The sequence below is a fragment of the Corvus moneduloides genome, chromosome 2 (genome assembly GCF_009650955.1).
Source record: "Corvus moneduloides isolate bCorMon1 chromosome 2, bCorMon1.pri, whole genome shotgun sequence".
NCBI classification, from domain to species: Eukaryota; Metazoa; Chordata; class Aves; order Passeriformes; family Corvidae; genus Corvus; species Corvus moneduloides.
In genome coordinates, this window is record NC_045477.1 from 17594157 (window position 1) to 17615879 (window position 21723).

The 21723-nt window shown below is 54.9% G+C and overlaps 2 protein-coding genes across 12 annotated transcripts; one reads left to right on the plus strand and one right to left on the minus strand.

Moving 5' to 3' along the window:
- Positions 1–481: 481 nt before the first annotated feature.
- LOC116439044 (short transient receptor potential channel 2) lies at positions 482–6110 on the minus strand. Of its 4 annotated transcripts, XR_004238025.1 has the most exons (11): positions 6026–6110; positions 5066–5170; positions 4637–4775; positions 4387–4542; positions 3873–4030; positions 3593–3669; positions 3244–3446; positions 3096–3150; positions 2529–2610; positions 2241–2380; positions 1913–2003 (listed from the first exon to the last, which is right to left on the minus strand). XR_004238025.1 is itself a non-coding variant. In XM_032098136.1 (10 exons), the coding sequence occupies exons 2-10, from the start codon at positions 5108–5110 to the stop codon at positions 1801–1803; spliced, it is 1200 nt and encodes a 399-aa protein (XP_031954027.1). In that variant the 5' UTR covers positions 5111–5170; positions 6026–6110; the 3' UTR covers positions 482–1800. The 4 variants fall into 4 exon arrangements, 3 of the variants coding, with proteins under 3 accessions (XP_031954027.1, XP_031954019.1, XP_031954017.1); XM_032098136.1 differs by lacking the exon at positions 3096–3150 and having other exon boundaries at positions 482–2003; positions 3873–4027; XM_032098128.1 differs by lacking the exon at positions 3096–3150 and having other exon boundaries at positions 483–2003; positions 6073–6110.
- On the plus strand, positions 6040–21709 carry RNF121 (ring finger protein 121). 8 transcript variants are annotated; one of them, XM_032098146.1, is made up of 9 exons: positions 6051–6172; positions 11045–11082; positions 13346–13487; positions 14919–15112; positions 15559–15666; positions 16121–16241; positions 18233–18366; positions 19965–20066; positions 20388–21709. In XM_032098146.1, exons 1-9 carry the CDS (start codon positions 6080–6082, stop codon positions 20506–20508), a joined length of 1053 nt encoding a protein of 350 aa, XP_031954037.1. In that variant the 5' UTR covers positions 6051–6079; the 3' UTR covers positions 20509–21709. The 8 variants fall into 8 exon arrangements, with proteins under 8 accessions (XP_031954076.1, XP_031954096.1, XP_031954037.1 ...); XM_032098158.1 differs by having other exon boundaries at positions 6057–6172; positions 14919–15073; XM_032098197.1 differs by lacking the exon at positions 6051–6172 and adding an exon at positions 6207–6299 and having other exon boundaries at positions 14919–15073; positions 19965–20063; positions 20374–21709.
- Positions 21710–21723: the final 14 nt, after the last annotated feature.

Here is a 21723-nt window from a genome sequence, read left to right on the forward strand (position 1 = left end):
AACTGCAGGTGTTCCAGGGTTTTGAGGGAGCTGCTGTGGGCCCTGTGGGTAACACCCCACATGTGCCACATGTTCCCATTGATCCTGGATCCCAGTGCCCAGCATTCCCAGCATCCAGTGGTGTGTCTAGTACTCTTGATGCTCCCAGCACTGGCAAAAGAGGCCATTCCAGAGGCAAGGCCTGAGCCTTCTGTCTTCCCTGGGCACTGCCACCCTCACTCCCATCCCCACCCCGCAGCCCCTCAGTTCCCATTGCTGCCCAGCCCCACAGCAGGGTGACCCCCAGATGACAGTACCAGCTGGTCTCCTGTTTTCCAGTCCAAGAAGCCAACCAGCTGCTTCCCACGGTCCCAGACCGCCCAGGACCGCAGTGAGCAGAGCGGCTCTCAGGTTACTCAAGAGAGCGAGCAGCCAGCCACGCAAGTAAGCTTCAGAGGGAAAAAGAGGGATCAGGAGGGACCCGTCTTGTCCTACCCTGAGCTGATGGTCCTGCCTCTCTTCCGCAGGCTCAGAGGCGCCAGTCGATGGCATTCAGCATCCTCAACACCCCCAGGGAGCTGGGGAGGCGCCTGCTGCGCCGGGCAGCCACCCAGAGGAGCACTCCCACACCCTCCACCAGCAGCGGCACCCGCCGCTCATCCCGCATCGCCACTGCCAAGTCTCCCAAGGGCAAGGTAGGTACTGCCTGAGCCCCTGGGCACACTTCTGAGCTCATGCTCACCCCAGTGCCCCCAACCCCTGCCCTGGGTTCATGCAGGCCATGGGGGAAAGGGGGACAGTCCCTGCTGTCCCTGGGGTGCCATGGCAACAGCAGGTCCCAGCATGGGGCCTGGTCATATTCATGGTCCCTAACATCCCCTCTTCATCCTTTCCAGGCCAGTCGCCAGTCACGCAAGGACAAGCAATCCTGAGGTTTCCCCAGTCCCCACGTTGCTGGCTGGGTCCTGGCCCCCACCTGCATCCCCTCACCTCCCCCAGACCCTCCAGGGCCCAGGAGCACTGAGGGGGTACAGGTGGGGCCATCCATATGACTGCCTTGCATATCCCACTGACAACTGTGGGGGTGCCTGGGCATGGCAGGGCCCCCTTGCCCTTACTGCACCCATTGTCACCCTAAACCCTCCTGGGACCCAAGGCAAGGGGATGCACAGGGGTTGAGGGCTAGAAACACACGTGGGTGCACCAGGCTGGGGCTGGAGGGACTGAGCTCTCCCCAGGGATCTCCTGCAGCCCCAGTTACAGGGACAGAGGTGAAACTTGGTATCCCTAGGGCCACGCCCCCTCCTCCCTGTGTGTGGGACCCCCCCCCCCCACCTGCCCCATCCTCCTGCTCCTCCTGGGGAAGCTGAGGGAACATTTTTAAATGTTTCTACTTGTAAATAAAGTGTATTTTTCACCTGCTCTGGAGGTCCTGGCTTCCTCCTCCTACAGTCGACATGCACTGGAACCCTTATCAGGGCCTGAGGGGAGGAAAATCATGACCTCCTCCTTGTCCTATCAATGTACAGGGTGTCCCAAGGCAGGATGCTCACCCAGGGAACCTGCTGTAGTACCACACATAGTGCAGATTTTTTGTCTTTTTCTTTCTTTCCTTTAACTTATTCTTCTCTAGTAGCAACTCCTGCCATTACAGTGTTTCAAACACCACCAAACTTGGCCATGGGTTTGGAAGCACCTTCTCCATCCTCATACCAGCCTTGCCACAAAAGTCCTAGGGCTGCAATGTCTCTGCCCCTTGGAGCAACTGCAGGTTCAGCCCCCGGGGATGGTGACACAGGGTTTGTCCCCAGCTCTGTTGTCCTACTGCAGGCACTGGGGTGAGGACAGGGCCCTTGGTATCTCCCCACAGTTGCTGGCATGCTGCTCCACCTCTGCCATGCCAAAGGGCAGCTGACAAATGGGGCAGGACACCCAGGCATCAGAGGACAAGAAAGGCCAGGCTGTGGTGGGGTCTTCTCCACACTGGGAGGCGTGCGTGGGGAGCAGATCCAGCAGGAAGTAGCCTGTGGAAAGGGAAGGTGATGTGGTTGTCACAGGCTTGCTGGTTTTGAGATAATACAGAGTTTGGACTGACACCCTCCCTGATGGTTCTCATGGCAGCCTAGGATACACTGTGATGTCCCTCTTGTGCCAGGGCACCAGCAGGAGCGATGTGTCCCAGCTATGGAACAGCCACCACTATCCCCATTTGCTGCTCAATGTCCCCTTGCCACCAGAGGACACCCCTGCCAAGCACCCACCTGAGCAGATGGGGCAGACACCTGTCTCCCCATCACTGCTGGCCTGTCCCCTGTCATTCCTCCCGATGTGTCTCTCTCGGGGGCTGCGGGCTCGGGCTCTTCCTCTCACCCTGGGTGGCCTTGAGGCAGCAGCTGGAGCCCTGCAGAGGGGTCACATGCTGAAGGCACCCTATGCCATATTCTGCCTGCCCAAGAGAGTGAAGGGCTGGGCACAGAGCTATCTGGGAAAGACTGAGTAGTAAGTGGCCAGGGTGAGGGCAGGAGGAAGACAGTGATCCGAGGGATTACCTGCCAACAGGGCTGGGAGCACAGTGCCTGTCCGGCTGCCTGCAGGTGCTTGGGGGGGCTGCAGAGACATCCAGCGCAGAGCCTGTGGAAGAGCAGGCAGGCAGGAATCATGGAGACACAGGACAGTTTGGGTTGGAAGAGATTTTAAAGCTCATTTTGTTCCAAGTTCCACCCCCCACCATAGGCAGGGACACTTTCCACTAGACCAGGTTGCTCCAAGCGCCTCAAACCTGGCCTTGAACACATCCAGGGATGGGACAGCCACAGGTGCTCTGGGCAACCTGAGCTGGTATTTTACCACCCTCACAGAGAAGAATTTCTTCCTAGTATCCCATCTAACCCTGTCCTCTGACAGTTTGAAGGCACTGCCCCTTGTCTTGTCCTCTCAGGCCATTGTCCCTCTCCTGTTCTTTTGGAGCCCCTTTAGGCAGTGGAAGGGGCTCTCAGTTCTCCTCAGAACCCTCTCTTCTCCAGGCTGATGTCCCAGCCTGCCTCCACAGCAGAGGCGCTCCAGCCCTCAAGAGCATCTCCATGGCCTCCTCTGGACTCATTCCAGTAGCTCCATACCCTTCCAATGTTGGGGGTCCCAGAACTGGAGGCAGCTCTGCAGGTGGGGTCTCATCTGAGCAGAGCAGAAGGACAGAATTCCCACCTTGCCCTGCTGCCCCCAGTGTCTGGGGACAAACCCAGGACACAGCTGTGCAGATTCACCCACCTGGCACTGCAGGACCTCCCACGTCCTTGGCCATGGACTCCGGGTGACTCCCCAGGGTGCTCGTGCCAGCTCTGGGCCTCAGCCCCTGGTTCCGTGCTGCCAACAGCACCATCCGGGCAGAGCGGCTGAGGTGGGCTGGGCTCCAGGCAGCTGCTTCCAGCTTCCACAGGCGGCTCCTCAGCTGCTCCTCCTCCCTGGATCTCCTGAGAACAGAGAGTGTCAGCCTCACAGGAGGAGAAAGCTGGTGGGAGCTGGGGCTCTGGGTGCCAAGGAAGCACTTCAAGGGGCTCCAGGCCACACTGCGACAGTGTGGGGGACAGGATGGGGTGGACCAGACCAGGCCACTTACAAGCATGGTTCAGGAAAAGAAGTCCGGTGAAAGGCAGGGCTGGAGCACCAGGGTCTGTCTGAGAGCTCAGCATCCTCCTGCAGGACAAGGGGAGGCCACAGGCAATCGAGACAGGTACCTTGTGCCCACCCACCACTCTGGGCATGGCCCCTGGTCCTGGTTCAGCCCAGCAAGTGCCTCCCATGCTTTCCATGGGGCACAAGTGGTGTCCATGGAAGAGCTGCCCCTTCCTGCTGCCTCCCCATGGAGAGGGGTACATGGAGGTGGGAGAGACACCTACTGCATCCAGGGATGGCCGGGGGGGCTCAGGTTCCTGCTCCTGTGGTGTGCGCAGGCGGATGAAGGAGAGCCCGAAGCGGCTGCACGGACTGAAGGGCTGGCTGCAGGTGAGCCGCACACGGTCCCACTTCTGCCCCACTGTCAGCTCCAGGAAATCTGCTGTGGGGGAGAGCAGCTGGGGTGGATGGGGCACAGCAGTGACCACTGTCGCAACACCACTCCTGCCTCTGCTTGGTGCTCTGTTGCTGTGCCACCCAGGACATCTAAGGGATTATGGGCACAAGAGAGGCCGGGGCAGTGGAGCAGAGCTGGTCCAGCTCTCCTGAGGCCATCAACAACCCTGACCACTGGTCTACCTGTGCCCTTGTACCTTCCCATCAGCCACATCCTACTGCCAGCCCCCCATCTCACCCCACAGCCAGCCCAATTCCATCACCATTCCCCCACGTCAGCTCCATCCCACCACCAGGCCTACAGCTCTTCCCCATACCTTTTTCCTTTGGATCAATCCTTACCTTCCTTAAACATCCTAACCCCACAGCGATTCTGGTCCTGCTTTGAGTCAGCTGGTGTCATCAGTGTGACAGTGGGCACCAAGGTGAGATAGGGCTGGTCACAAGGCCACGAGGAACGTCCAACCTCAATCTGCAGAAAGGCGCTGCCGTAGTTCCCTGGGGAGCAGTGAGAAGGACAAGGCAAGGCAGTTCAGAGCTGCTGACCCAATTGTGGGGCACTCCTGCATGGGGGTGGGGGACAGGGAAGTACCAACGTCAATGTAGCCAATGGGACTGGCTCTCTCTAGCTGCAGCTCCACACTCAGCTGCCTGCTGTGCTCCTTGGGGCAGCCAAGCCAGGGCCGTACGCCATCCTCACTCAGCAGGTTCTCTGCCGGGTACTTGGGGTCCTGCACACACAGCAGGGACACAGCATCATGCACCAAGCCCTCCCTGAACACCTTCCCCTCCAACTCCAGCTTGCTCTGGGCACAGGGGCAAAGCACAGAATTCTCTGGTAACCCACAGGAACAACACCCTATTTTGAGAGAGCAAGAATCACGAGAAATTCTTGCCCTTCAGCCTAACAACAGCAGCTAGTGCTGCACCACTGTCACTCCTGACCCACCTCTTCAGAGACCCCAGCAGCTCAGAGGGATTGCCCCCCACACCAAGCCCCCCAGAGGAAACTCCCAGGCACCTGGGAGGAGAAGGACACCACATAGCTGATTTTAACTGGAGCCATTCAGGATCCTCTGGAGACAACACTGCCAGAATGTAACTTCTATTCGGATCCCTCCAGTGCCTGGTGGGGAGAGGACAGTCTGATAGGCTTGAGCGTCTCCTAGCTCTGGAACCATTCAGCAGTTCCCACCGCCTCAGTGCCCCCCAGACCTGCCCCACCACCCCTCAGGCTACTGCCCCAGCAGTAATCCCCACATCTGACTCACAATCCCCCAGCCCCGAGCAGCCACCCCTGTGCCCTCAGCTCACCCCATAACCCCCCATTCCCGCCCCATTCTCCTACCCGGGTGCCACCCATATCCATCCCACAAGCCCCAGCCCTATTCTATCCCTCTAGTGCCCTCAAGTCCCTCCCCACAACTCCCTTCAGCTCCACGCCCCGTGTTCCCAGACTGACAACAATGCCCCAGAGCTATTCTGCTATCGCAGTAGCCCGCCAGTCCTTCCCCACTTTCCCAGCCCTATTAAACCCCTAGCTCTGCCCCACAGCCTCTCCACGCCATTCCCCAGCCCAGTGCCACCCAGTCCTTCACCCCGCAGCTCCCCATTCGCACCGATCCCGAATTTCCCGCCACCCGCATCACGTGACCCCGAGCCCCGTGGCCGCTTCCCGCTCCTCACCGCCCGCCCCGCCGCTCCCGCCTCGCTTCAGCCCCGACCCCGACCCCGCTCCGGTTCAGGCCCCCGGCCCGGGGCAGCCGCGGCGCCTGACAGAACACATAGTCCCCAGGCAACGCCGCGCCACAGCCCCGTGCGGGCGGGGCTCAGGAGCCATCTGCTGCGCGTGCCCTTTCCGGAACAGCGCGAGGCGGTAGCGGAAAGGGGCGGGCGGGGGCAGGGCGGCGGCCCGGCAGCACGGACTCTGCCGGCACCGTGGTGGGAGGCGACCAGTGCTGCGGAGGGGCGCCACACGTACCGCTGTGCGCCTGTAAATCGCAGCCGCTCCCAGCCGTGACAGCTCACCGCTTTTATGCGCCCGAAGTGGCGCGTCTGGCAGCTGCTCCACTCCTCCCCTCTCCTGATTGGCTGTTGGGGCAGCGCCGCGCCCAGCGATTGGCCCAAGGTGCGGCAGCTTGCCCGGTGATTGGCGGACCGCGGCGGAAAGAGCTGGCTACTGGGGGGGGCGGGGCAAGATGGCGGCCGTGCTGGAGGTGGAGGTTGGCGGCCCCGTTGAGCGTGAGGTGGAGGAGGTGCGGGGGCCGAGGCCGGTGGGGGCCGGGCTAGGGGGAACCGGGTAGGGCAGGGGAGGCGGGGGCGGGGAGCTTCGGTGCTGTGGGGCCCTCTGTGGAGGGGAGCCGCAGCGGACGCGGGGCCTAGGGGACGCGGGGTCTGGGGGGGCAGGGTGGGGGTGAGCACTGAGGAGCTCTGAGGGTCCTTGGAATGGGACGGCGGCGGCTCTGGGTCACTCTGAGCTTGTAGGGCTTTGGGGCAAGTAGGTGTGGGGAGTGTTAGGGCTGGGGGAGATCCTTGGTGTAGGAGGACATTGGGGGTCCTGGGGAAGCGTGGCACTGGGAGCTTCGGAGGGCCCATGGGGCAGGGGACAGTGGGGGTCGGGAGGGCAGGGATGGAAGTTCAGCTCTTTTTCCCGTGCTGGCTTTTAAAGGTTCCTGGGGATGAAAAACTACAAAACTGTTTAAAAAAAAATCTGTTTGGAAAGATGGAATTGGAATCAGGGTGGGTGCGTCTGCCACAGTGTGCGTGCCACTTTCCGGCGCTGGTGCCCCGGGCTCTTCACCGTCCCCTGTGCTTCATGCTTGGGAGTTTTTCTTCCACTTGTAGAGAACCAGGAGAACCTGGTTCCATCCTGTCTGCACTGTGGGAGCAGCAGCACAGGGGGCATAAGTCACTTAGCTGGTACAGTCAGGTATTTTTTTGTGCTTTTCCTCAAGAATTGATGGTGTGGCTTAAAAATTCTCAGATGCTGATGGTTGTTTTGGAGAAGATTCCCGTCAGGGCCAAGCTGTGGAGATTCCCTGGTGTATGGCTGAGCTGTGGAAGCTTGTACCTCCCTGTGCCCTGTGTTGCTGCCAGAGAGTGGGTGCAGTGGGGTGATGGGAGGCTTAAACCACAGATCAGTCAGTCTTGAGTTGCTATTGGTTATATTTTAAAATACTCATTGGTGACTTCGTATGTAAAAATGTGGAAGATCCGAATCTCTGATCCTCAGAAGCGAAATTCCCATTTTTTATTCCATCAGGGGCTGACAGAGAGGGCGTCATGAGGAGGTGTATTATAGGACTGTGCTTATCCCTGTGATTCCACAAATTGTTGGTACAAAACCCATCTGCTTGTGTTGTCCTGAGGTCTTGGCAGCTCTTTGGGCAGAGCAGATCGCTGATGAGCCATTCGTGGTGGGAACCTGAAAGCAGTTTAACATTCCAGTGGAATAAAGCTGAGTGTCCCGTGGCTCTGGCTCTGCCTGTGGGGAGGAAAGGTTTCATTTCCAATTATCCAAATGTTTGATCAGTTGGGACATTTCTGCTCCCTGCTCCATATTCCTGCACTGTCTTATGAGTAGAAAAAATGCAAAATTGAGATTCCAAAATCTCTTCAGACTTTCACTAAGGAATGTGCCTCTTCCCAACCTGCTTTGGTTGGACTTAAAATGCTGTGGAGAATTATCTTTCTCTTATTTTACGTTATTCCTGGTAGGTGCTGGGAGACAAAGTTTGAGGTTGGGGCTATGGGAAAGGTGAGATCAGGGCTGTCAGTTGCTCTGGAGCTTTGAAATGAAATCAGCAGCTGGTTATTCTCCATCCTCAAGGCATTCTTCTTTCCTCCTTTGGAGAATTAGAGCATAAGTAGATTACAGCCAGCTCACAGTGGCATGTATGTTTGCCCAGAGATCCTCTCAGCTCCCTGGCCTGTGAGGAATGTGTGGCTCCAGTTTCGGTGGTATCCATATCAACAGCCTTTGTGTTTTCTTAGAGGAGGTTATTCCTTGACTGTCCCAGTGGTGGAGATCACAGTTTTGTGGAGGCTTTGGGGCATCAGCCCCTGCAGAAAACCGGGGAGTGGCACAAGGTTCTTCCAAAGGCCGTGATACCACATCCAAGGAGAGGATTAGACTTTAGTCCTAGATATCCAGTTTCTCCTAGTCATCACCCAGAGGAGGCTGAGGTTTTTGAGAGAATCATGAGTCACAGAGGAGACAGGGAACAGAAGAATTATTAATTACTTTTTTTAAACAAAAAGTTAGTCTAAGAACTGTAGTTGGTTGCACACTGGGTTCTGTGTTGGTGTGGCAGCTGGAGGGTGCTGAAACAGGAGTGGGCTAGTGCTGAACACCTGGTGGAGCTGATCTTCAGCTGCTTCAGTCACCTAATTGTTCTTGTCAAAGCCCTCTTGGTAAAGGGAGACTTAGGAGTAGAGGTTCTTTTGCCTAGCTGTTGGGGTTAGAAAGAGACCCAAAACCCACAAAAGACCCAAAACCTGTATGTTAAAATAAGACAACCCCAAACTAGAAGTGGAATGAATGCTTGCTAGCAAGAGCAGGTGCTTCCTTCACCATTGCTGTGCATTTTTAGCCCCAACCCAAAACTTCTGTGTTAAGAGAGCGTGCAGATCAAGGAGGGGTTAACTGGAAGGTCAGATTCAGGGTGGCTGCTTTGCCAAATCCTGTCTGACAGTCATCAGATCCCTCCCAACATCCCTTCTGTCACATCCTGGCCCCCCTCTTAATAAAGTTATTTCAGGAGCTTTGAGCTCTGGGGAATCTGGTGAAGCTCAGTCCTAGGTAATTGATAGAAAATTGTGTCCAATGGATCCCTGGTTGGCTTGGGAGCACAGCTCGGAGGAAGCCCTCTCTGAGCAATGCCAGCAGGATTTCCACAGGGTTTGGGGCTGAGGCAGCTTGATTTAATTTGTTGGAAGAATTTGGAGATTCAGGGAAGATGCCAAAGGAAAGAGGCTGGTAAGTGTCCCGGTCTCTAAGATGGGACTAACCCTGTGGTTGTGGAGTGGCTGCTGGTGTGGTACAGAGAAGTGAGCTGAGCCACTATATAGGAATGAAAATACTCACTGTGCTTGTCAAACATCTTCATTCAGCAAGGGTTGGGGCAGAGCCTGGGAGGAGTGGGGATCTCCTGGGGGGAGGCAGCAGGAGCACCTGGGTGACTCCCAGAGCTCGCAGAGGGGTTGACCTGTGCTGGAGCCAACAAGCACTCTGGGTTTCTCAGCTTCTCCTGTGTGCAGTGACTAGCGAACATTCTAAAATCTACTTTTTTCTTGTTTATTTGGAGCAGTACTTGCTCCAAATTACATCACAGCTACTGAACTGGTGGATCTGGACGTGGCTGCTTTAGGAACAGAGGTGCTTGGGGAATTTGGTTGATATAAACACCCTTCTTGGTGTCAGGTTGTTACCACCTTCCCTTGCCTTCAGACGCAAGCCAGAGAGGTCCAACAAGGATTTTCATAGCTCTAGATTTTGCATCTAAGTCCTGAAGTGTTTCTTCAGGACTTGATTCTCAAGGGCTGAATTTCTCACAGGTGTTGCTCTGGGGTGAAGCTCAGCAGATGTTCCACATCGGGCAGACAGATTGCTGCCGTGTGTTTTTCCCTATCTCCTCACCTGTAATTAGGTGCCACAGAGGAAACAAGGCAGCTGTGCATTCTCAGCTGAGCCTGGCTGTGATCGGAGCTGCTGCCTGGGAGACACCTGTGTGCTGGTGGTGGTGACCAGGCAGGTGAGGTGACTGACTGCAGCACCAGCCTGGGGAGAGCCCTGGCAGAAAGGTTGAAGCCAAGCCTGTGGCCCTGTACCCAGTGGGGTGAGGTGGAGCTCGTTCCTGTGTACACAGTTCTGGTGTGTGCAGGAAAGAGCGATAACAGTCCCTGCTATGGCTTGTTTCCAACCTTCATCTCCAACACCTCAGCAATGCTGGAGTGTCTCCAGCACTGTGAGGATTTTTAAACTCCACGTGTACGTTCCCAGCTCAGATGAATTGCTCTTGGTTTAATCTGAGTTTGTGTCTCACCAAGAAAAGGTGATGGGAAGAGCTGCGGGATTCCCTCCCTCGTGCCGTGTGTCAGGGTGTGCTGCCCAGTCAGTGAGCCCCTGTGGGGACATGACTGGTGCTGGAGGCTCCTCAGCAGTTAGGTGAAGATATCGAGGGAAGGTTTTGCCCAGAGAAGCTGTGAAATCCCCATCCCTGGAGGTGTTCAAGGGCAGATTGGACGGTGCTTGGAGCAACCTGGTCTAGTGGAGGTGTCCCCATGGCAGGAAGGTTGGAGTAAGATGTGCTTTAAGGTCTCTCCAACCCAAACCATTCTGTGATTCTACGGTTCTATATAAAGCTCCAAGTGAAAGCAGAAATGCAGTGTTGAAGCTTCCCTTATTCCTCCACTGTCCAAAAGTGAGAGTATTCACACTTTTTGTGAGTCTTACGGGAGAAGATGGAATACAGGTATCCATTGTCAATCCTTACTAATAACAGCAGCTCCCCTTGCTCTTTCTTGGTAGCTCCTGTCTGTAATGTTTGGGAGGAATTTCCAGCTATCTCAGAAAACCAAGGCCTAAATCTTTATTTTTCTGTGATTTTGGCACTGGTTTGTTACTGGTGTGTGACATACTGTCCCCTGTCCTGCAGCCTACAGGGATTTTGGACTCCTACCACTGGTGGGAGCATTAGCTGCACTGGGATCACCACTCTGTGCCCTGAGACGCCTGGCTGGGTTGTGAATGTGGAATTTAAGCCAGTTCTCTGGTTCTGGTGGCATGGGATGGTGGACAGAGCCTCGGCTCCCATAAAATATGGTAGTGTAAGTGGTGGAGGAGCAGGGGGAGTCTCTGCTCTTCCCACTCTGCCTGGAAAGGTGAAGGACAACTCTGGGCAGTGCCGGCACTGTGGGCATGTCAAGGTTTGTTATTTAAAGCATCTGAATCCAGTGTTTCCCAGCAGCTGATTTCATGGGTGTTTTTTTTTCTCCCTAGGTTGATCTTTCACACTTGTCCCCAGAGGAGAGATGGAGGTGAGTGTTTTGGGAGCTGATTTGGAGCATATAGCTCAACTGAGCTCCTGCTACTGACCAGAGCTACCAGCAGCCCAGCATGTGTTCACAGTGGGGCAGGAAAGGGTCAGCATTTTTTTTGGGAGGGAAGTATGAACTGTCTTAAAAGGCAATATTAATGTTTTTTTATTTTAAACTGCTGCTAAATATAGAATCACAGAATAGTTTAGATTGGAAAAGCCCTCTGAGATCATTGAGTCCAGCTGTTCCCCCATCACTGCCGAGGCCACCACTAAACCATGTTGCCAGGTGCCACATCTATGTGTCTGTTAAATCCCTCCTGGGATGGGGACTCCACCACTGCCCTGGGCAGCCTGTGCCTGGGCTGGACAGCCCTTTCTGTGTAGAAATTTTCCCAATATCCATCCTAAACCTCCCTTGGCACAACCTGAGGCCATTTTCTCTTGTCTTGTCACTTGTAACCTAGAAGAAGATCCCAACCCCCACCTGGCTCCACCCTCCTGTCAGGGAGTTCTAGAGAGCAAGAAGATCGCCCCCAAGGTTCCTTTTGTCCAGGCTGAGCCCCCTCAGCTCCCTCAGCCAATTTTTCACCAGACTTGTGCTCTTGACCCTTCTCCAGCTCTTTTGCCCTTCTCTGGACACCCTCCAGCCTTTCAATGTCTGTCTTATAGTAAGGGGCCTGAAAAATTCCTCTTTTTCCCTTAGCCAAACCAATTTCATCTAGATGCTTATTGAAAATCACAGTGAGGCTGGACTCTCAGTATTGCACCATCACAGGCTGGGGGCCGAGTTGCTGGAGCAGCTCCATGGAGAAGGGTGTCGGGGTCCTGGTGGAGAACAAACTGTCCCTGAGCCAGCAGTGCCCTGGAGGCCAAGGAGGCCAATGGGATCCTGGGGTGCATTGGATAGAGCATTGCCAGCAGGTCAAGGGAGGTAATCCTGCTCCACTGCTCAGCTCTGGTGAGGCTCTTCTGAAGTGCTGTGTCCAGTTCTGAGCTCCTCAGGACAAGAGAGACATGGAGCTCCTGGAGCAGGTCCAGCAGAGGTTACAGAGGTGATGAGGGGACTGGAGCATCTCTCTTACAAACAAAGGCTGAGGGAGCTGGGCCTGTTCAGCCTCAAGAAGAGATGACTGAGAGGGCCCTCATCCATGTCTGTCAGTGACAGGGAGCGGTCAGAGTACGGACCAGGCTCTGCTTGGTGGTGCCCAGCAATGGGGCAAGAGGCAACAGGCAGAAACTGATGCCCAGGAAGTTCCTTCTGATCATGAGGAAGAACTTCTTATCTGTGCAGTGACCGAGCACTAGAACAGATCATCCAGAGAGGGTGTGGAGTCTCCCTCACTGGGGATATTCCGGAACCATCTGGATGCGAGCCTGTGCTATGTGCTCTAGGATGATCCTGCCTGAGCAGGGAGGTTGGACCAGATAACTGACTGTGGTGCCTTCCAGCCTGATTTTGTGATTCTGTATTAGTTTCTAGAGAATGACTTAAAATCAGAGAATTCGGCGTATTTGTTGGGTTTGGATGTTTTTTCCTCTAACTTCTTGAACAATATTATCACCTGGAGACCAAGACATAAGGATGTCACAGTTCTTAATTCCACCTTGTTTTTTGGTCAAACAGCACAAGGCTGGGCAAAGAAACCCCAGGTGTCTGGCAAGTATCAGTCTGGAAATCACTTGTTCCAGCATGCTCAGGGTGGAGAGAAGCAATTTGCTGGGGTTTGGGGGTTTTGCCACGTGTTAGCTGTTCCCCCCACTCTCCACCCTGACCCTTCCAGCCTTTCCCTTGTTGGACAGGAGGGAGAACAGTGTTAGTGGTCCCAAAACTGGGCCGAGGGTTTGGTATTGAGAAATAGCACACACTCTGGGTCAAACAGTTGCAATGTGCTCTAGAAAGCCGCTGCTTGATCAGGATGGTTGAAAGAGATGACCTCGCTGGTGGTGCCTTCTAACGTTGCCCCTTCTGGGACTGTGAGTTATGTCGACTGTGCACTCCATGTTCATTAGTCCAGGTACATCAGTGGGAGTTCTCCACCTCCTTCTTGCTCAGATGGGCAAAGTGTTGTTCTTGGCTTTCACAGTGTAGAAATGAGCTGATCCCAGAGCAGCCTTTTGTCCCTTCTCGTCTGGATTGTTCACAGCTACAATTCTTAGTGTTGTTTTTCCATCTGGTTTTTCTGGCTCTCCTGAGGTGTTTGTCCCCCAGCATGCAGTCTGTGCCAGCGTGCTCTTCAGCCGCCTTTTCCTGGTCGTTGCAGGGTGGAGCACGTACGGATGCATGCCAAGCACCGTGGGCACGAGGCGATGCATGCCGAAATGGTCCTCATCCTCATTGCCACGCTTGTGGTGGCACAGCTCCTCCTGGTTCAGTGGAAGCAGCGGCACCCTCGCTCCTACAATGTAAGTTACCCCCACAGCCGTTCTGCCCCCGACGCTGGATGCGAGTGTAGAGCGATGCCCTCCTTTTGCTGATGAGAAAAGTGTTCCTGGTTTTCCTGTTGTCTGGTGTTGTGATTCCCTTGCTTTCCCAGCATTCTCTTGTTTCTCCCAGCATGTGGGGGATTCTAGCTGGGGATGAGGGTGGATGAACCTGAAGGCCTCAGGTTTCTGTTGGAAGTGATGCCAATAACTCGGTGTGATGTAGTGCTTTGACATCAGGGATGGACAAGCAGATCCTGGGGGTTGTCCTGAGGGAAACTGCATTTTGTGGGTACCTCCTTGGAAGCAATGGGGGCTTCTTGCTGCTTGCAGCCTGGGTTTGATGGTTCCTGTGGCACTCGGCTGAGCAGACCTGCCACTTGCTGATGCCACCAGCTTGTCTGGGTCTGTTAGTTACCTGAAGCAACTTCACTCTGACTTCCTTGTCATAATAATAGTGATAATAATATTGTATTTAATGTTTCCAGGTAGTACCTGTAGTCCTCTGTGAACTTTAAACCAAACTTGTTTGCCTGTTTCCCTCCAGCAGCACTGTGGGAGCTCAGCTGCACAGCTGTAGATCCTTTTGGGAATAGGCTGTAGTGCAGAGGCGAGCCAAAACCTTCTTGCCTTGGGTAATACCTGTCTGAGGTGTCTGTGGTTGCAGCGTTGGGACCCTGGGAAGGCAAAGGTTTATGTAGCTGTCTTACAACAGCTAGCTGTGTGGATCATCTCCCATACATTTCTCTGGAGATGATTCCTCTGTGTTCTCCCGCCAGCTGTACCCTTTGCTACCGAAAACCATGTGGCTGCTGCCTCTGACTCCCTCACAAAATCATGGAACTGTTTGGGTTGGAAAAGCCCTCTGGCATCACTGAGTCCAACTGTTCCTCCAGCACTGCCAAGCCCTGCACTAAATCATGTCCCCAGGTGCCACATCCACACAGCTTTTAAATCCCTCCAGGGATGGTGACTCCATCACTGCCCCAGGCAGACTGTGCCAGGGTTTCACCACCCTTTCTAGGAAGAAATGTTCCCAGTATCCAACCATAACCTTCTCTAGCAAAACTTGAGGCCTTTTCCTAATGTCTTGTTACTTGGGAGCACAGACCGAGCCCCACTTGGCTATAACCTCTTTTCAGGTAGATGCAGAGAGCAGGAAGGTCCTCCCTGAGCTTCCTTTTCTCCAGGCTGAGCCTCCCCAGCTCCCTTCAGTTGCTCTGTATCTGACTCATGCCCTCAGCTGAGCTTTGAGCTCTTCCTAGGTGCCACAGGTCAAACCTCCCCAGGCTCCTGGTGCAATTCAGGGCCATTTGATGCAGGCAGGAGAATGGCCGCCGTGACTGACAGGGTGTTTCTGATGTCTGAGGAGCAGAGCAGAGCAGCTCCAAATGCCTTTCATCTGTTCTGCAGATGGTGACCCTCTTCCAGATGTGGGTAGTGCCTCTGTATTTCACTATCAAGCTGAACTGGTGGCGGTTCCTGGTGATCTGGGTGCTCTTCTCAGCAGTCACAGCTTTTGTCACCTTCCGGGCAACTCGAAAGCCTCTGGTACAGACAACACCCAGGTTTGTCTGCTGTTCCTGCGGAAGCTCCTCAGCCCCAGGGTAACCATTACAAGGAGCTCTTTCCAGTTTCCCTGCCACAGATGTGTGTTAAGCTTTGCACCCTGGGAGTGTGAGAGCCCTGCACATGTGAAAGGGTGTGAAGCACTTAACTGGCTGCTGGCAGCCAGCCCACTGTACCTGATACCCGGGTGGGGGGTGGAAAGGTGGATTCCACGTGGGCTGGTGTCCTCACCCAAGGCATTCCCAGCATGCAGCATGCTTCCTTATGGCCTTTGGAGATCATGAGGTTTCTAGTTTGGAAGTCAAGACTGTGAGCAGCCCATGACAGGTTGAATCAGCAATGTAAAGCTCTTGCCCATGTGTAGGAGTAGGTGAAGTGTCTGCAAAAACTCTACAGGTGTGAAAAATAAAACTCTTGAATAAATAAAACACTTTCATTCAGGAACAAATGAAGTCATTAAATTCTTTGTTTTAATTCTTTCCAGGCTGGTTTATAAATGGTTTCTACTAATATACAAGATCAGCTATGCTACTGGGATCGTGGGGTACATGGCTGTCATGTTTACGCTTTTTGGTCTTAACTTATTATTCAGGTGAGTGAATCTTTCAGCTCCCACTGCTGGGGCGATGGGGTGGAACACACTTTTGGCTGTTACTTTGGAAAAACAATTTACTTGGCAATCTGATTAATGGGGCCAAAGAGACTACTGGGGTGTTCTTTCACTCCTGGGAGGATCAGAGGTGAGGTGCTGGTACCTGAACTGGTCCAGATTGCTGGAGAGTGATCCTTCCAGCTCACTTGTTGGCAGCTCCCCCAGCTCTGTGGTGTCCAGCCTGGGGGCAGCAGTGGCATTTTCTCTGCTATACTGATGAAGTGGAACCTGCAAGAAGCAGCCAGCCAATGGGTCGTGGCAGAGGACTCTAGCCCAAACCAGCTTCATGGTTAGAGAGGTCGACTACTTCTCTGGAGTAATACATTCTCTGGAATATGATTAGAGTGGCTTTGCCCTCAAAAAAAAAAATCTGTTGATGGTTTTTCTGTTGTAGAATCAAACCAGAAGATGCGATGGACTTCGGCATCTCCCTCCTCTTCTATGGTCTTTACTACGGAGTGCTGGAACGGGACTTTGCTGAAATGTGTGCGGATTACATGGCCTCAACCATCGGGGTGAGTTCACGATGGACTGTCCCCCAGGCCAGAGTTGGGCCCCATGTCAGGGGGCCTGAAACATGTTGGTCTCAGCAGCAGCTTTGGCTTCCCTCAAATGGGAATTCCCCTCTCAAGGAAGGGTCCCTGGATCTAATGTAACAAGAGTTGCTCTGAGACCCTTCCTGAAGAGTGAAGCCTCGGCAGGGTCCCGTCATCCCCGGAAGGACAAGAAGTTCCTCCCTGTGAGGGTGGTGAGACACCGGCACAGATTCCCCAGAGAAGCTGTGGCTGCTCCATCCCTGGAAGTGTTCAAGGCCAGATTGGATGGGGTTTGGAACAACCTGGATTAGTGGAAGGTGTCCCTGCCCATGGCAGGAAGTTGGAACTGGGCGATCTTCAAGGTCCCTTCCAACCCAAGCCATTCTCTGATTCTATGGAGAAGTGGAATGATCTGTTTAGCCCTGCTAAACTGGCAAGTATTTCTCTTCCTGGGCCTTTAAAATCTCCAGTGCCAGTGAACACTCCCATTTCTGGGACCACATTGTGCTTGTATTAACTTGTGACCTGCAGCCACCAGGGAAGGATTCACACTGTGGGCTTCCTTCCTTGTACCTGGCTACAACTTTTGCTGTCCCTGTGGACAGAGGACACGGTGGCCTAAATTCTGTAGCCCGCTCACCTGGTATCAAAATAACCCACTCCACTAAAAATACATGACCTAGGACACCAGTGGAGTAGGTCATGTTTCTTCTTTTCAGCAGCTGTTCAGGGTCTTGGACTTTGTGTTTCCTCCTCCTCTTCCTCCTTTCTGAGCTTTCTGCTGCTGCTCCTCCTTGAGGTTCTGGTCCAGCCCCTGTTCTGCCACACTAGGACACCTTGGCACAGCTTGGGTCTCTCTTAGATCCCCAGGGCTCTTGTTGGATGCTCAGAGCAAAGCTGTGCCAGGGCTCTGTTAGAGGCATGTTTTGCTGATGATACTAAACCAGGAGGAGCTGTGACCTCTTTGGAGAGAGTTGGACAGACAAGAGCTGAGCAAGCACCAGCTGTGTGAAATTTAACAGGGGCAAGTGCCAGATTCTCCACCTGGGGTGGTGTAATCCTGGTTATAGGTACAAATAAAGGAACAAGAGTCCGGAGAGAGTCCTGTGAGTTTGAGTTGACAGCAAGTTGAATATGAGTCAGTATTGTGTCCTGGCAGCTAAAAGGGGCCAACTGTGTCCTGGGGTGCATCAGGCACAGCATCACCGTTTGGCCAGGGGAGGTGGTTGTCCAGCAGTAAGATATGAGGAAGTGGAGTGAAGTGGACATGGGGTGAAGGTTCTTTACCCAGAGGGAACAGGCTCCCCAGGGACATGATCATGTCACCAAGTCTGCCAGAGTTCAAGGAGTCATATGGTTTAGTTTTAGGTAGTGCAGTGGAGCAGGGAGTTTGACTCAATGATCCTGAGGGGTCCCTTGCAGCTGGAGTGTGTGGGACCTGGTTTTGTGCCTGCACTCTGCGTGTTGTGTCAGGCCTGTGCTGAGCCATCAGGCTTGGAAGTGGAGGAGGGTGGCTGCTCTGGCTGCTCTGTGCTTCGCTGAAGGAGTGTCAGGGACCTGCAGGGCCAGAGGTGGGGGCTGTATCTGACTGGCAGCCCAAGGTTGTCATTTTGGGTCAAAGCTGTGACCTCCAGCTTGTCCTGCTCTCCCCCAGTCTCTGCCCTGGGTGCACAGCCCTGGCAGGCAGCTGAGGACCCTGGCTGTCGGGGAGCAAAGAGGGGTGGCCCCTCAACATGCAGAAGGGGTGCATGGGGCTGGGGTGTGATAGGCCACTGCATCACTGAGCAGCTGTCCTGTTGTAGTTGTTTCCTGCAGCCGGACCTGTAACAAGGTTTTTAAGCCCCAAAGGCCAAGGCTGGACTCCTGGGGCGCTGACCCCAGCCCTCCTTAGAGCTTAGCTGTGCCACTGCGGGCGCGGGACACGTGCCCTGCCACTGTCACCGCTCTCCCTCTGCTCTGCCCTCGCTCAGTTCTACAGCGCCTCAGGGATGCCCACCAAGCACCTCTCCGACAGCGTCTGTGCCGTCTGTGGCCAGCAGATCTTCGTGGATGTCAATGAGGAGGGGATCATTGAGAACACCTACCGCCTCTCCTGCAACCACGTGTATCCTTCTCTGCAGATGCCAGCCCCCTGCCTCACCGGCCCCATGCTGGGATGGGCAGCAGGGAGCTCCTGTCCCATGGCTTCTCCCACACTGGGTGAAGAAATACCTGTTCTGGGACTTGGGGCTGTCTGGCTGAATTTGCATGTGATCTGTGTCTGTGTCATCACTGACTTGGCATGGGAAGAAGTTTCCCTGAAATTACTTTGTCACCACTCACGAGTGGTTTTTTCCTCTTCCTTCTCCTCCTCAGCTACCTCTGCTCAGCCATGGAGCTGCACCTCAGTTTCTTCCTGCTTTTGATAAATCCGCTGTGACCCATCTGCCTGGCAGTGCCCAGCAAATGTTCAGGGGGAAATGATGGTGTGAGGTTGGGACATGAGGCATCCCTGCTCCGTGCCACACTGGCCCCTTATCAGAGACCCATTGCAGTGGGTCCTGAGTGTCCATAAGGAAGAATTGTGGGGAAACACTGCTGGCCCCCCTCTGAAAGCAGCCCCCTGGTCCGGCACTGCTGGTCGCTACCTGCTCTGGCCACAGCCCAGCAGATTCCTCCTTCTCCAGAACTCCTCCAGGGTTTCCAGCAAGCTGGAGTCACTCAGCCCTTCCTGTCAGCTGATTGATGTGAAGTGGGTTTTGAAAGTGGAAGTCCTGGTTGGTGCTCAGCCCCAGCTGGGGTGGCGGGTCAGGGTTTTTTCCCCATGATGATTCAGTGTGGAGATGGGATTCCTCTGGCACCCTGTGCATTACTGCCTGCAAGGTGGTTTCCAAACTGGGCCTGAGCAAAGGTCATGCTGTTTTTAGGCAAAACTCAGGGCCTAAATTTAACTCTTGGGAACTGTTGGTGAGATTTATGGCTGACCCTGTGCAAGGGCCTGGGACTGCAGCAGCTTGGGGTGGTGTGGCTGCCAGAGGAGCTGGTCAGTGCTCCTTGGTGGTCCTCAGGGGTGAGGGCTGGCTGGGCACTCCTGGATCAATGGCTCCAGGGCTGACAAGGGAGTGACTCCTGTTGCTGCTCCCTGGCATTCTTCCATGGTTTGAGCAGCAGAGATATTCTGGGGAAAGTTTATTTGCTCAGCAACACCCCTGTACATGGCAGAGTCAGCTGCAGCCGCCTCATGTCTTCCTGTAACTTCTCCAGGCTGTGCTCAAGTTGTGCAAATCCTTGTGACAGAGTACAGCAGGCACCTGTAAGTCAGACCCTTACTTACAGAGAAGTTCCATAAATGTTAATCCCCAAGAAGCTTTTGAAGAAGGCTTCCAAAATGCTTGCAATTCACAGATCTCTCCCAAGCTGTCCAAACCTTCCCAGTGCTTGGGCACCATCACTGAAGAGTTTCCATCTCCCTGGTGCCAATGCACTGGTCAGGGCCTTCATGCTGCCACCCTGGCTCCGTCCTGCTGCCCCATGAGCTCATTTCGCTGTCCCTGGAAGCTGCTGCACCTTCTAGGAAAGGGTTGTGGTTGTTCAATGCACCATCCTCGCATGGCGGGATGTTTCCATGGCTCTGGGGGGACTTCCTCGGGCTTCGTGGTTTCCTCCACACTGAGCCGTGTATCCCCCTCTCCTTCCAGTTCCCCTTAACATGCCGCTCCCCAGGTTTCATGAGTTCTGCATCCGGGGCTGGTGCATTGTCGGGAAGAAGCAGACGTGTCCATACTGCAAAGAGAAGGTGGATCTCAAGAGGATGTTCAGTAATCCGTATCCTTTCTCCTGCTGGGAGCCAGCACTCTGGGAAGGGAAGCAGTGGGTAGAGCACATGAGGGGTGAGGGGCTTGTCTGGCACCCTGCGTAGGTCGCTGCAGCATGTGGCTGTGGCAGAGACCCTGCAAAACCCAAGGCAAGCCTGGCCACAGCCATCCCTCCATGACAACCCGTGTCTGTCCTTCCCTGGGTGCTTGTCCATCCCTCCCTGGGCACTGTGTTCTCTGTCCCTGCTTTGGGGCACCTTTGGGTGGCTTCTGGGTGGGTCACGCTCCTCTCACTCATTTCCCCATGGCTCTTTAACTCCTTCCTGCCCAGCTGGGAGAGGCCACACGTCATGTATGGGCAGCTGCTGGACTGGCTGCGCTACTTGGTGGCCTGGCAGCCAGTGATCATCGGACTGGTCCAGGGAATCAACTACATCCTGGGGCTGGAGTAAGGGCAGGTGGTGGGGAGCCGCAGAACCACGAGAGGACATTGCCACCAGGGATGTTGGCTTTGCTCCGTCACCTCTCAGGACCTTGGTCACCCCTGAGGACAGCAACATTGGGGCCCATCCTGCCGGGCCTAGGGGAGGTTTTTTTTAAAAAGCAATTATTTTAATGAGCATATTTAAAACTTTCTATTGGAGCCAAAAAGAGACGCTTGTCCCCTTTCCCTGCCCCTCTCCAGCCCTTCGCAGTGCCCTGCTGGGCTGAGCTTTGGGCTGGGGACTGTTCTCCAGCTCCTTCCTGCCGCTCTGCCAGGGGAGGCCATGGGGAGAAGGGCCAAGGCTTTGCCGGCTCCAACGCCGGTACCCCAGAGCAGCCTTGCTGGCAGTGAGGATGGGATATGGGGGCTGCGGAGGAGAGGCTGGAGCCCAGCGCCCTGAAAGAGGGGATGGAAGGTCACCTGGCTACCCCTGGCTGCTGCATCCGCTCTGGGCACCATGGGTGTGCCAGGAGGAAACAAGCTGCTCTCTGGCATGCTGATGATGGGCTCTGCCTTGGGGAACCCTTTTATATGCTCCCAAATTTTCTGTGTTCCTCCCTGGGGGCCAGCGGTGTCCCAACTGCTCAGGGGGGTCAGCCAAGGCATGGAGTGGGGCCAGTGCTGTTCCTCTCTGTGCCCTGTTGGGTGATGGTAATGGTACATCAAGAGCAGCCAAGAGTGGGTGCCCCTGCCCCAGGGCGCAGGTTCGCCCTCACTGGGTATTGCTCTTGGCACTGGAATAAAAGGGATGGAGTGAAGGTTGGGCTGGTGCTGGTGTTTCCCTGCCCCAGCATTACTCCATGACCATGCTGGTACGAGCCATGCTGGTACGAGCCATGCCACAGTCCTGCTGGTGCGAGTGGCCTTGGGCTCTTTCTGGCAGTGAGTGGGGGCAAATTCCCCAATCCCAGGGCCAGTGGTGGTATTTTGGCATGTGAAGACTTGAGTCATATTCCCTGCGGGCACTGGGGCTGGTGGATGGCTACAAGGCAGCTCCTGGCTCACGGGATTTGGGAAGTGGCCACAGTGGTGGCATGGCTGTGGGTGCTGTGTGGGCTGTGTTCCCCCCGGGGAACCCCAGCACCCTGCTGCACCCTCTGAGTTTTCTTTTGGGTGAAACCACATTGCAGTGTTGTGCCAAACACCAAAATAAGAGCCCTGGAAACGGAGGCGCGGCCCTGGG